Here is a 13,375-nt window from a genome sequence, read left to right on the forward strand (position 1 = left end):
AAGTGAAGTAGCTAGTTGCAGCACCATCATTATTCAAGGTTTTATACTGTAAATCAAGCAATGTCTTAAAGCTGATTCTGGACTTGATTGGTAGCCTATGTAGGCCCAGCAAAACTGGAATAATATGTTCTTTTCTGGATACACGAGTCACCAATCAAGCTGCAGCATTTTGGATGATCTGCGATGCTTACATCACATAGGGCTCCTTTCTCAAAGCCGCGGTACCAGCTGCTGCTGTGGTAATCGTTCCAATGCTCATAGGGATTTAATGAGCGTCGGAGCATTTGACATGCAGCAGCCACTACTGCGGCTTTGTAAAAGAGTGGGGGGATATTTAGGAAGACCCAAATATAACAAGTTACAATAGTCCAGAATTGGAGAAATCATTGCATGTATTACAGACTGAAAATTATTAGATGACAAGAAATTCTTCAATCTCCTCAGTAATCTCAATTGAAAGACTTTCTTGACAACACCCTTTATCTGTGATTTCAAAGAAAAGGTGGCATACAAATGTATGCCAACTTACTAGTGGATCATTACCTGCTAATAACAAAACTTCAGTCTTGGTAATATTCAATTTCAAATGATTAGCCATCAACCAACTATTGATCATTTGAAGACATAAGAAAATTTATTGCATCAAATACTGAACTCTCAATAGGAAAATAAAATTGGATGTCATCGGCATATAGAGGGTGCCCACAAAAACACTTCTTGATTTTAAATTGTTACAAAATCAAAACTTATTGGAATACGTTTATAAATAAGATGACAGCAAATACAAGTCCCACAAAGCACGGTTAGCAAGATCTTACACAATCGCTTGCACTTTCCCCCTTATAAGCTGCAATTGGTGGAGAAGTTACAACCTTCAGATAAATGACAGGGGTTCCTCAAGTGGCCCCCGAGATCACCGGACAGTACAGTTTGTGACTTTTTCCTTTGGGGGTACGTGAAAGACAGAGTGTACATACCTCCACTACCCACAACCATGAATGATCTGCAGTATCCAGGAAAGATAAAAATAAAAGTTATATTTCAAAAATTAAATAGTAACTAAATGAATATATAAATTATAATCAAAGAAAAGAAAAGAAAAATTAAAACAAACTCAATAAAAATCATAATTAGTGCCAATTAAATGCTTGTTAACTCCAATAATTAAATCATTGGAGTCCATTAACTAATTATTTTGGATGCCGATCTGAGATTGGCGCCCTTTATAGAATTTGAATATAAATGTGGTGGTTATCCTATGTATTAAAAGCATATGTTAATGAGATACAAACGAAGTACACACAAAATACTAAAGTACATGTATATAAGTACACATAGCAAGGAGTTTAATTCAACTCAGTACTTATAAGAACATAAGAACCGCCATCTCCGGATTAGACCTTCGGTCCATCAAGTCCGACAATCCGCACACGCAGAGGCCCAGCCAGGTGTACACCTGGTGTAATTTTAGTCACCCAAATCCCTCTATGCCTCTCGTAAGGAGATGTGCATCTAGTTTGCTTTTAAATCCTAGAACGGTGGATTCCGCAATAACCTCCTCTGGGAGAGCATTCCAGGTGTCCACCACTCGTTGCGTGAAGCAGAACTTCCTGATATTTGTCCTGGACTTGTCCCCCCTTAGCTTCAGTCCATGTCCTCTTGTCTGTGTCACATTGGACATTGTAAATAATTTTTTTTTTCCTGCTCTATTTTGTCGATTCCTTTCAGTATTTTGAAAGTCTCGATCATATCTCCTCGCAGTCTCCTTTACTCAAGGAAGAACAATCCCAGTCTCCTAAGTCGTCCCTCATATTCCAAGTTCTCCATACCTTTTATTAGCTTCGTTGCTCGTCTCTGCACCCTTTCCAGCAGTTTTATATCCTTCTTTAGGTTGGGAGACCAATGTTGGACACAGTATTCCAAGTGTGGTCTGACCATTGCCCTATAAAGCGGCATTATAACTTTCTCCGATCTACTCGTGATTTCTTTCTTTATCATGCCTAACATTCTATTTGCTTTCTTTGCCGCTGCCACGCATTGTGCCGACGGTTTCAGGGTCCTATCTATCAGTACACCCAGGTTCTTTTCCTGTTCGCTCTTACCCAGAGTTGCACCTGACATTCTATACTCGTGTTCCTTGTTCTTTCTGCCTAAATGCATTACTTTGCACTTTTCCACATTAAACTTCATCTGCCATTTTTCTGCCCATTTCTCTAACTGACATAAGTCACTCTGGAGTTCCGCGCTATCCTTCTGCGATCTGATGTGACCACATTTCAACAAAAGGCTGCATCAGAACCAAAACTAGAAAGGAACAGTCAAAAGTAATGCTAGTGGTTGGTCAATTTTCATATGGCAAGCTCTGTCGTATTTACAACAAGCACTGACTATTTACCTAATAGAAATCTGAGATCAGAGCAACTGCTATGAGTTTGAGGATTGATACTGGATGTTATGTGGTAACAGGTCATTCAGCTTTTTCAGAGGCAGCAGCGAGAATAAGCTACCAGGAATTTTGAGATTATGTAAAGGTAGTGACCAGTTTTGTAAATTGCTTAAAACACATCTTTTTGTGCAAGCTTTTAATGATTAAGAAAAGCAGGTTCTTTCATATTATTGCAGGCTGCCAATAATTGAATAAGTTGTTTTTGTATTGTTGATATTTTTATGATGTAAATGGATTGTGTGTGTGTGTATCAAGTGGGAGATAAATTTTAAAATAAATCTATAAATAAATAAGCACACCTCTCTAGATTGAACTAACAGTCAGGGTGAATTAATTTTGCAGCAAAGTCTTGACTGCTAGTTCTAGGGGGAAACATGCTTTTTAAAAAAAAATTTTTACCTCTCTAGTTTTGCCTGACTGCAGCCTTTTGATGAAATATGGCCACACTAGGCCTAAGTATTTATTTTGTTGAACTAAAGCCTTCTAATAAAATTGTTTATCTGCACTGGCATCGCAGATCTCCTGTTTCTCTTTTCTTCCCTGCAAATATATATAAACGTGTAGCCAGTATCACACTATCACACAAACGCCCTCTCTAACCCCCTCTTTTACAAAGCTCGATAGAGAAAATAACCAGACAGAATTCATTAATAACCTACTTATCCCTTATAATCAAACAAGGACTTTAAGCGACAACTTTTAACTTCAGGAAAGGAAACTACGAGGCAATGAGGGAAATGGTAAGGAAGAAACTTAGGAACACTTCCAAAAAATGGCAAACGGTACAACATGCCTGGTCTTTTTTTCAAGGGCATGGTAAGCGAGGCGCAAAATATATATACAGTGGTGCCTCGCATAACGAATGCCTCGCACAGCGAACGCTGCGCACAACGAACTTCATGTCTTGCTTCCCACAACGAACTTCGTTTCACACAACGAAGTCGCCCGAGCTGCATCCTTCCGCGCAGGCACCGCGCTTAACTGCCCTCTCTCCGCCTGGCTCCCTGTGCAATGGCGGACCGTCAGCTCGCAGGGGCCCGGCGCCTACTGCTGATGCGTTGGGGGGGCGGAGCTACTCTCGCCGCTTCCCCGATGCTAGAAAAAAAAAAACAAATGAACAGTTAAGTCCCAGTTTTTGCCGCTGAGACTCTGCCCTCTCTCACTGTAAAATTATTGTTTATATAGTATATCATGGCTTCTAAAAAAAGCAGGAAGGTGATTTCTGTTGAAATTAAACGGGAAATAATTAGAAGGAGTGAGTGTGGGGTAAAACAGTGTGACCTCGTCAAAGAGTTTGGCCTCAGCAAAACCACCATTTTCACCATTTTGACAAATAAGGATGCAATAAAATCAGCCAAAGTAGCCAAAGGAGTATCAAAACTATTTCATGAAAAACATAGGTCTTCAATCCACGAGGAAATGGAGAGGCTATTAGCAATTTGGATTAAGGACAGGCAGGTGAAAGGTGATGTAACAACCCAAGATATTATCTGTCACAAAGCCAAGAGAATTTATGACGATCTAAAGAAAAACGTCCCTGGAAGTAGCAGCAATCAAGCTAATGAAGAAGAATTCAAAGCCAGCAGGGGGTGGTTTTTTAAATTTAAGAAAAGGTGTGGAATCCACAGCGTTACTATGCATGGTGAGGCTGGCAGTGCTGACAAGAAAGAAGCAGAAAAGTTCTCTATTAACTTTCAAAAATTTATTAAGGATGAAGGATACTGCCCACAACAAGTGTTCAATGCCGATGAAACGGGTCTTTTCTGGAAAAGAATGCCGAGCAGAACCTTCATTACAAAAGAGGAGAAGAAATTGCCAGGACACAAAGCCATGAAGGACAGACTTACCCTTATGTTTTCGTCTAATGCTAGCGGAGACCTCAAGATCAAACCTCTATTGGTTTATCACTCTGAAAATCCAAGAATTTTCAAGAAAAATAACGTTATTAAGTCCAAACTGCCCGTCCATTGGAAGTCCAATCAAAAAGCATGGGTGACCCAAGTTATCTTCAACGAATGGATTCTGGAAACCTTTGCTCCTGCCGTGAAGAAATTCTTGCTGGAAAAAGAACTGCCGCTCAAAGCCCTTCTGATACTTGACAATGCCCCTGCTCACCCAAAAGACCTAGAGGAAATATTGCAGGAAAATTATCCTTTTATCAAGGTGCAGTATTTGCCACCAAACACCACATCCATTATTCAGCCAATGGATCAGCAAGTTATTGCGAACTTTAAAAAACTCTACACTAGAGCCCTCTTTAATAAGGTGTTTGAAGAATGCGAGTTTGGTGGAGACAATATGACTGTCCGAAAGTTTTGGAAGGAGAAATTTGATGTCCTTATGGCAATACGACTTATACAGAAGGCCTGGGAAGAAGTGTCACAAAGGACCCTAATTTCTGCTTGGAAGATGCTTGTGCCTTCGTGGACCCAGGAAGAAGCAGTAGTTGATGACACAGAAGTGGTGAAGGACATCATCACAGTGGCCCAAAGGTTGGAATTAGAGGTAGAGGAAGAGGATGTAGAGGAGCTTATAGAGGAACACGAAGAAGAGCTGACAACTGAAGAGCTCCAAGCACTTCTGGTCCAGCAACAGGACAATGCTCAAAGGGAAGCGTCATCTGATGACGAGGAGCAACAATCAAACAATAAACCAATCCCAACTGCTGACATCAAGAACATCCTGGTCAAATGGAAAGCAGTTCAGGAGTTTACCAATGCCCACTATCCTGATTCAGCTGAAGCAAACAGGATCAACGATCTTTACTCCGATACTCTTGTCCGTTATTTCCGGCAGATGTTGGAGAAAAGAGAAAAACAAACGACTTTGGACAGGTTTTTCATGAAACCATCGGCCAAAAAGCAGAAAATGGATGAAGATGTGCAAGATTCGGTAGAATCTACTTAGTCTGTCTTTAAATTTAAAAAATGTGTGTTGTTTTAAAAAACAATTATGTTGTTAGATGTATCTAAATAAAAATAATAACCAAAAATTTATCTTTTTTTATGTCATCTTAGCATATTTTATGCTACAGAACAAATTATTTTTTTTAACATGTATTGTTATGGGAAAACGCGTTTCACATAACAAACTTTTCGCATAACAAACTTGCTCCTGGAACCAATTAAGTTCGTTGTGTGAGGCACCACTGTATCCCCAGGTTCAGAAAGGGGTGCACAAAGAGTCGAACAAAAGACCCGGCGTGGATAACCAAAATAGTGAAGGAAGCAATAGGCAATAAGAAAAATTCATTCAGGAAGTGGAAAAAGGACAAAACTGAGGGGAACTGGAAAGAGCACAGGAAAAATCAAAAAGAATGTCACCATGTGGTTCGAAAAGCCAAAAGAGAGTACGAAGAGAGGCTAGCCAGGGAAGCACGAAACTTCAAACCGTTCTTTAAATATGTTAAAGGGAAGGAGCCGGCTAGGGAGGAGGTAGGACCACTGGACGACGGAGACAGGAAGGGAGTGGTGAAGGAGGAGAAAGAAGTGGCAGAAAGGCTTAACATGTTCTTTTCGTCTGTATTTACAAATGAGGACACATCAAACATACCGGAACCTGAGCAATTCTTTCATGGAAGTCAAGCAGAAAAATTAACATCCATAGAAGTGAGCCTGACAAATCCCCGGGTCCGGACGGAATACATCCAAGGGTTCTGAAGGAATTAATGGAGGAGATAGCGGAACTACTACAGCAAATTTGCAACCTATCCCTAAAAACAGGCGTGATCCCGGAGGATTGGAAGATAGCCAACGTTACGCCCATCTTTAAAAAGGGATCAAGAGGTGACCCTGGAAACTACAGACCAGTGAGTCTGACCTCGGTTCCGGGAAAAATGGCGGAAGCTCTGATAAAAGAAAACATCGATGAACATTTTGAAAGGAACGAACTTCTGATAACCAGCCAACATGGTTTCTGCAAGGGGAGATCGTGCCTAACAAACTTATTGCACTTCTTCGAGGGAGTTAACAAACAAATGGACAGAGGAGACCCCATAGACATCATATATTTCTAAGTATTTCTAAGTACCTATTTTACTTATAATTTTAATGCACCCTATTGTCTATTTTTCTGTAAACCGCTTAGAATCCTAACGGAGTTTAGCGGTATATAAGAAATAAATTACATTACATTACATATATCTAGATTTCCAAAAAGCCTTTGACAAGGTGCCCCATGAACGTCTACTCCGGAAACTGAAGAACCATGGGGTGGAAGGAGATGTACATAGATGGATCGGAAACTGGTTGGAAGGTAGAAAGCAAAGGGTAGGAGTGAAAGGCCACTACTCGGACTGGAGGAGGGTCACGACTCAGTTCCCGCTAAGCTGTGCTGGGGTGCGCTGGCGCACAAAATATTACCTCGCAGCGCACAAGTTTCTCGTCACAGCGCACACAGTGTAGAGCACAGTTCTTCAACCGCCGGTCCGCAAACAAAATCTTGCCGGTCCGCGAAGGATTCGGTCCCCGCCGCAACGAAAGGCCTGCGTCAGCTGACTTGCAACTTCCTGTTGTAGTCGCTGTGCCGGGACTCCTGCCTGCGCCGGGACTCCTGCCTTCCACCGCGTTTGCCTCCTGCCTTGTCTCCGCACCTCCAGACCAGCAGCGGCAGCTGTGTATGCTTTTAACTTCGGCACAGAGCTGCCCCTAATCAATAGTTTAGCGCGGTTTCATAAGGCAGCCTCGGGGCCTTTGCTAGGCCGGCCCACATCGCATCATCGAAGCGGGCCGGCTATCAAAGGCCCCGAGGCTGCCTCATGAAACCGCGCTAAACTATTGATTAGGGGCAGCTCTGTGCCGAAGTTAAAAGCATACAGAGCTGCCGCTGCTGGTCTGAACTCTTGGGCCGCTGAAGGAGGGCAAAAAGCAGCTGTCCTGGAGGTTTCCCTTCCTCTCGCCTTTACAGGTTCCTTTTTTCCACCTTTTTTTTTTTCCTTCAAACGGCAACGGGCCCCAGCATCGACATCAATCAAGTAAGTTCCACTGTCAATCAAGCGGTTCTGCTCGGCCAAAGCTTCCCCTGTGACATGAGCCACCCTCAGGGGAAAGAAAGTGACCCACAAAGGTGAGGGGAAGGGGGGCAGATGATGGAAGTTGGGGGGGGGAGAGAGAGAGAGAGAGAAGGGGCAGATGATGGAATGGAGGAGATGAGAGAGAGAGAGAAGGGGACAGATGATGGAAGTGAGAAGAAGGGAGAGAGAGCAGAAGGGAGATGGATGTCAGTTGAGAAGGGAGAGCAGATGCTGAATGGAAGTGGGGAAAGAACACATACTGGATGGAAGGAGGAGATAAATAAAGGGGGAAGAAAATAGTAAGATAATGGAGGGGTGAGGGAAAGGGGTGACTGACAAGCTGTGTGTAGACACAGTGAAAAGAGGGAAACGGGACTAAATAGTAAGAAAGAATTTAATTTAGATGGAGGCAGAAAATAGAGAAGGAAGACCAGAGAAGAAAAGGGAAGAGAGAGCAGAGAATGATCAGATCTGAGTGGAGGAAATGAGAAGAGAGATATGCTAAAAACCACAGGGGGGAGGGAAGGATAGAGATGCAGTTATTTTGAAGCTACACTGTTAAGTTAATATGCTGTTGGTAGAGTTGCAGTGGCATCCTAAACATATTTCTGGCAAGCCAACTGTATATGGTGACATTATTAGAAGATGACTGTGTGAAACTTTAGGGAACTTGGATGCCAATCAGTTTTTGGAAGCCAAAGGAAAACATACATTTTTTGTATGCTATACTGTATGTTTGGCTCGTTTCTACTTCAGTTTTGTTCTTGCCTTTTCGTTTTGTCTTCCTTCCACCATCTCTTATCTGCCTTCCTTATCATCCTTTTCAATGTGATTTGGCAGCTCCTGTCAATCATAGGCTGGCTGTGCAAGATTGCTAATTCTAGATGCCTGGGTGACCTAATGCCTGTGCATGTGATTTTCTGTTTTTGTGTTTAAAACATTTTGCTGAAAGCACAACAGTGCAAAAGAGTAAAACAGATTTTATGCTGTTTATTCTAGGAATAAGCAGTGGGCTTTCCTAAGTCCATCTTAATAATGTCATGCAGATTTTTTAAGGAAATTATCCAAATCTTTTTTTAATTACATGTTGAATGAAAAATATTTTCCCAGGTTTGTTTTAAATCTACTACTTAAAAGCTTTATTGCATGCCCCTTTACTCCTAGTATATATTTATTTTTATTTTTTATTTTTTAGTATATATATATTTATCTTTTGGCATGGCCCATCAGTTATAGCATTTGCTACATGATGGGCCATGCCAAAAGATAAATGTAGCATTTGCTACATGAATTGATTTTTTGTCACATATGGTTAAGGGGCTGGAGGAGTTGCCGTACAGCGAAAGATTAGAGAAACTGGGCCTCTTCTCCCTTGAGCAGAGGAGATTGAGAGGGGACATGATAGAAACATTCAAGGTACTGAAGGGAATAGACTTAGTAGCTAAGGCAGGGAGAACGAGAGGGCACTCTCTAAAGTTGAAAGGGGATAGATAGATTCCATACAAACGTAAGGAAGTTCTGTGGTAGAAAGCAACATATTTATTTGGCTCATAACTTGCTGGCGCCCGATATTTTTAGCTCACAGTGAAAAAAGTTTGCTCACAACACCCGCCCGCTTAGAGGGAACACTGCGAGTGGTGTACCGCAGGACTCGGTGGTTGGGCCGCTGCTATTTAATATATTCATAAATGATCTAGAAACAGGGACAAAGTGTGAGATAATAAAATTTGCAGACGACACCAAACTATTTAGTGGTGCTCGGACTATAGAGGACTGCGAAGAATTGCAAAGGGACTTGAACAAGCTAGGGGAATGGGCGACGAGATGGCAGATGAAGTTCAACGTTGAGAAATGTAAAGTATTACATATGGGAAGCAGAAACTTGAGGTACAACTACACGATGGGAGGGATATTATTGAAAGAGAGTACACAGGAAAGGGACTTGGGGGTAATGGTGGACACAACAATGAAGCCGATGGCACAGTGCGCAGCAGCCGCTAAGAGAGCGAATAGAATGCTTGGTATAATCAAGAAGGGTATTGCGACCAGAACGAAAGAAGTTATTCTGCCGTTGTATCGGGCGATGGTGCATCCGCATCTGGAGTACTGCATCCAATTTTGGTCGCCGTACCTTAAGAAGGATATGGCGTTACTCGAGAGGGTCCAGAGGAGAGCGACACATCTGATAAAAGGTATGGAAAACCTTTCATATGCTGAGAGATTGGAGAAATTGGGTCTCTTTTCTCTGGAGAAGAGGAGACTTAGAGGGGATATGATAGAAACTTACAAGATCATGAAGGGCATAGAGAAAGTGGAGAGAGACAGATTCTTCAAACTTTCAAAAAATAAAAGAACAAGAGGGCACTCGGAAAAGTTGAAAGGGGACAGATTCAAAACCAATGCTAGGAAGTTCTTCTTTACCCAACGTGTGGTGGACACCTGGAATGCGCTTCCAGAGGACATAATAGGGCAGAGTACGGTAATGGGGTTTAAGAAAGGATTGGACAATTACCTACTGGAATAGGGGATAGAGGGGTATAGATAGAGGATTACTGCACAGGTCCTGGACCTGTTGGGCCGCCGCGAGAGCGGACTGCTGGGCACGATGGACCTCAGGTCTGACCCAGCAGAGGCATTGCTTATGTTCTTATGTTCTTATGTACTACCTTCTTACCATCCCCTCATTAAAACATATTAGCACAATGAGGACTACAATTTTCTCTGTATTCCAAATTACTTACGTGAAAAATCAACTCTTGCCAACTTTAAGGTGAAGTTAAAGACATTTCTCTTTCTCGATGCTTTTGTAATATTAACTGTCCTTTTAAGGGTGACCTAGATCCAAGAAAGGTTTTTTCCTTCAGCCCCCCCCCCCTTCTCTTTGTTATTCTTCCCCTTGCATGTTCTCTTTCTCTCTATCAATTGTAGTTCTAACCCTTCCTTCCCTTTTGTTCCCGTTTGTCAACGTCTTTAAAAATTGTTATTACTCCTGGTTTGTCAATCAGGGTTCCGTTCTGGTTATAGTACAGAGACGATACTAGCTTCTCTGATTGACTATCTTCATTGATTATTTAGTGTAGGCTTAAGTGCATTGATCCTTCAGCTGGATCTAAGCAATGCTTTTAATCTGGTTGATCACAAGATTTTATTGGATTGTTTAGACTCAATTAGTATCTCAGGTAAAGTTTGGAACTGGTTTGAGGGTTTCCTAAGAAATAGATGTTATCAAGTGTTTAGTGAGGAAAGCTATTCTTCTTTCTGGAGTAATTCCTGTGGCGTACCACAAGGGGCTCCAGTATCGCCCACTTTATTAAACATTTATTTAGTCCCACTGGGAAGATTGCTGCATAGTTTGAGAGTTAAGTTCTTCATCTATGCAGATGATATTACTATAGTGCTTCCGCTTACATCTTTTTCAGGGGAGATAAAAGACCTAATTTCTTCTTTACTAATTCACATTGAGCAATGGACAACGAGAGGCAAACTCAAACTTAATCCAGAAAAATCAAAATTCTTTTTGGCTAGTCCTTCTGTTAATATAAAAGAAAAGGTACTACTACTGAATGATAAAACTTTCTTAATTTCTACCTCTATTAAAATCTTAGATATTATATTGGACCGCCACTTAACTTTGGATGATCACACAAATCTATTGAGAAAAAAATGTTTCACAATTTTGTGGAAACTTCAAACGATAAAAAAAAATTTTGACAGTGTATCATGTAGGTTATTAGTGCAATCCTCCATTTTATCTGTTCTGGATTATTGCAATATAATATATTTGGGGTCTCATAAAAAGCTTCAAAAAAGAATGAGACTTATCCAGAAGACGGCGGTCCGTCTGATTTTCGGTCTGAAAAAGTTTGACCATGTTACTCCATTTTATCAACAGTTGCACTGGCTGCCTTTTGAGGCTAGAGTATTGCTTAAATTTGGTTGTATTTGTTTTAAAGTCTTGTTTTGTATGACGCCTATTTACCTGTCCTCATGCTTTGAACAATATAAACCTAATAGGATTACTCGAGGGCATTATCTATTTGTTCATCCGACTATTAAATCTTGCCGATACAAGAGATTTTTTGATAAATTACTCGGTGTTCAGGCAAGTAAAATGAACTTATGGTTATGTACCATCATTTCTCAGGCTCATTCATATATGTCATTTAGGAAGCTGCTAAAAACTGATTTGTTTGATAAATTTATAAATTGATGTTTTAGAATCCTGATTGGTAAATAGTACATTGTTTTTATAGTTTGTTTATTTTAGTTTGATTTTAACGTATTTATAGTCAATTGTATTTTACTTACTGATTCTATAACCTCTTTACTGTATGTGAACCGCCTAGAATTAATGTGGTAGGGTGGTATACAAAAATAAAATTATTATTATTATTGTTAAAATGTATTTTATTTAGCACATTGTTTTAGCATTTTTGTACACCGCCTAGAAGGCTTGATTGGGCGGTATAAGAAATTTTAAATAAACTTGAAACTTGCCAACGCGTCAAATGCTCCAAAGCCCAATGGGTGTCAGAGCATTTGTTGTATGACACTCGCTCGCGCAGCTTTGTAAAGTAGACCTTAAGGTAGAAAAGTTTTCTGCATTAATGCATCTAAAACATTTTGGGGACAATTCTATAAAGCGGTGTTAACATTTACATGCCAAATATATGCATAAACTTTTAGAATACATACTGGCATATATGGAGGCACATACATGTGTAAATGCCAAAATTCCATCCATGGGGTATTCAATAGAAAGGTGTCCTATGCCTAAATTTGCGGGCATACATTTAAATTAAAACCAATTAAAGCTAATAATTGCTTGTTAAGAAGTCAATTATCATTGCTAATTGGCTCATTCAATTAAGTTGCACATGCAAATTAGGCGTGTGCCCAAATTTCTGTACGCAACTCAAAGCACCATATAAAGAATTCAGGGGATAATGTTTTGGAAAAACTCTTATTACAAAATGTTTCTAGCTACACAGGTTAGAGAAAGCAGATGGGACTTGATATATCTGTGGTTACAATTAAAGTAGTTAACATATTATAAACTGGTACTTATTTTGTACCTGGGGCAATGGAGGATTAAGTGACATACCAGAGTCATTAGGAGCTGCGGTGGGAATTGAACCCAGGTTCTCAGCCCAGTACACTAAACATTAGGCTACTCCTCCACACCTGATCTAGTTTCAATGCTAAAATATGTGATTGTTTCCATTCAGCCTGCCTCTATATATATATTACCGTATTTGCCGGCGTATAAGACGACTTTTCAGTACCTTAAAATCCTCCCCAAAGTCGGGGGTCGTCTTATACGCCGGGTACTGTTTAGAGAGCTGCACGGGGACGCCCCTAGGGTCGCGGGGATCCCGTGGGGATGCCCCCTAGGGTCGCGGGGATCCCATGGGGACGCCTCCGAGGGTCGCGGGGCTCCTGTGGGGCTGGATGCTCAGTCTTCTGGATGTACGCGGCTCTTCTTCTCCCTACCTTCTCTGCTTGCAGCACAGAGCCGAACGGAAGTCTTCCCGACGTCAGCGCTGACGTCGGAGGGGAGGGAGGGCTTAAACAAAGCCCTCCCTCCCTCCGACGTCAGCGCTGACGTCGGGAAGACTTCCGTTCGGCTTTGTGCTGCAAGCAGAGAAGGTAGGGAGAAGGAGAGTAGCCTCGCGGTTCGAGTGGCTACCAAGGGAGAGGGGCGGCTGCCCCGCCCCGGTTGCAGCACAGCCGGCCAGGTCCCCTTACTTTTGTGGCACTTCCCCGACCGACCGATAACAGCCCGGGTCCGACAATCCTCCCTGCCCTGTAGCCGCGAATCTAAATTACCTTCTTACAGCAGCTGTAAGAAGGTAATTTAGATTCGCGGTTAAGGGCAGGGAGGTTTGTCGGACCCGGGCTGTTATCGGTCGGTCGGG

The 13,375-nt window shown here is 41.6% G+C and overlaps 1 protein-coding gene across 1 annotated transcript in view; it reads left to right on the forward strand.

The window, feature by feature from the left end:
* AMTN (amelotin) overlaps nucleotides 1–13,375 on the forward strand; it is a 108,543-nt gene that overhangs the window by 18,236 nt on the left and 76,932 nt on the right. The window contains exon 2 of the mRNA XM_033960279.1: nucleotides 3,948–5,338. Within this exon, the coding sequence (XP_033816170.1) occupies nucleotides 3,948–5,338 (1,391 nt within the window). The remainder of the gene's footprint in view (nucleotides 1–3,947; nucleotides 5,339–13,375) is intronic.

Source organism: Geotrypetes seraphini, chromosome 1, assembly GCF_902459505.1.
Source record: "Geotrypetes seraphini chromosome 1, aGeoSer1.1, whole genome shotgun sequence".
NCBI classification, from domain to species: domain Eukaryota; kingdom Metazoa; phylum Chordata; class Amphibia; order Gymnophiona; family Dermophiidae; genus Geotrypetes; species Geotrypetes seraphini.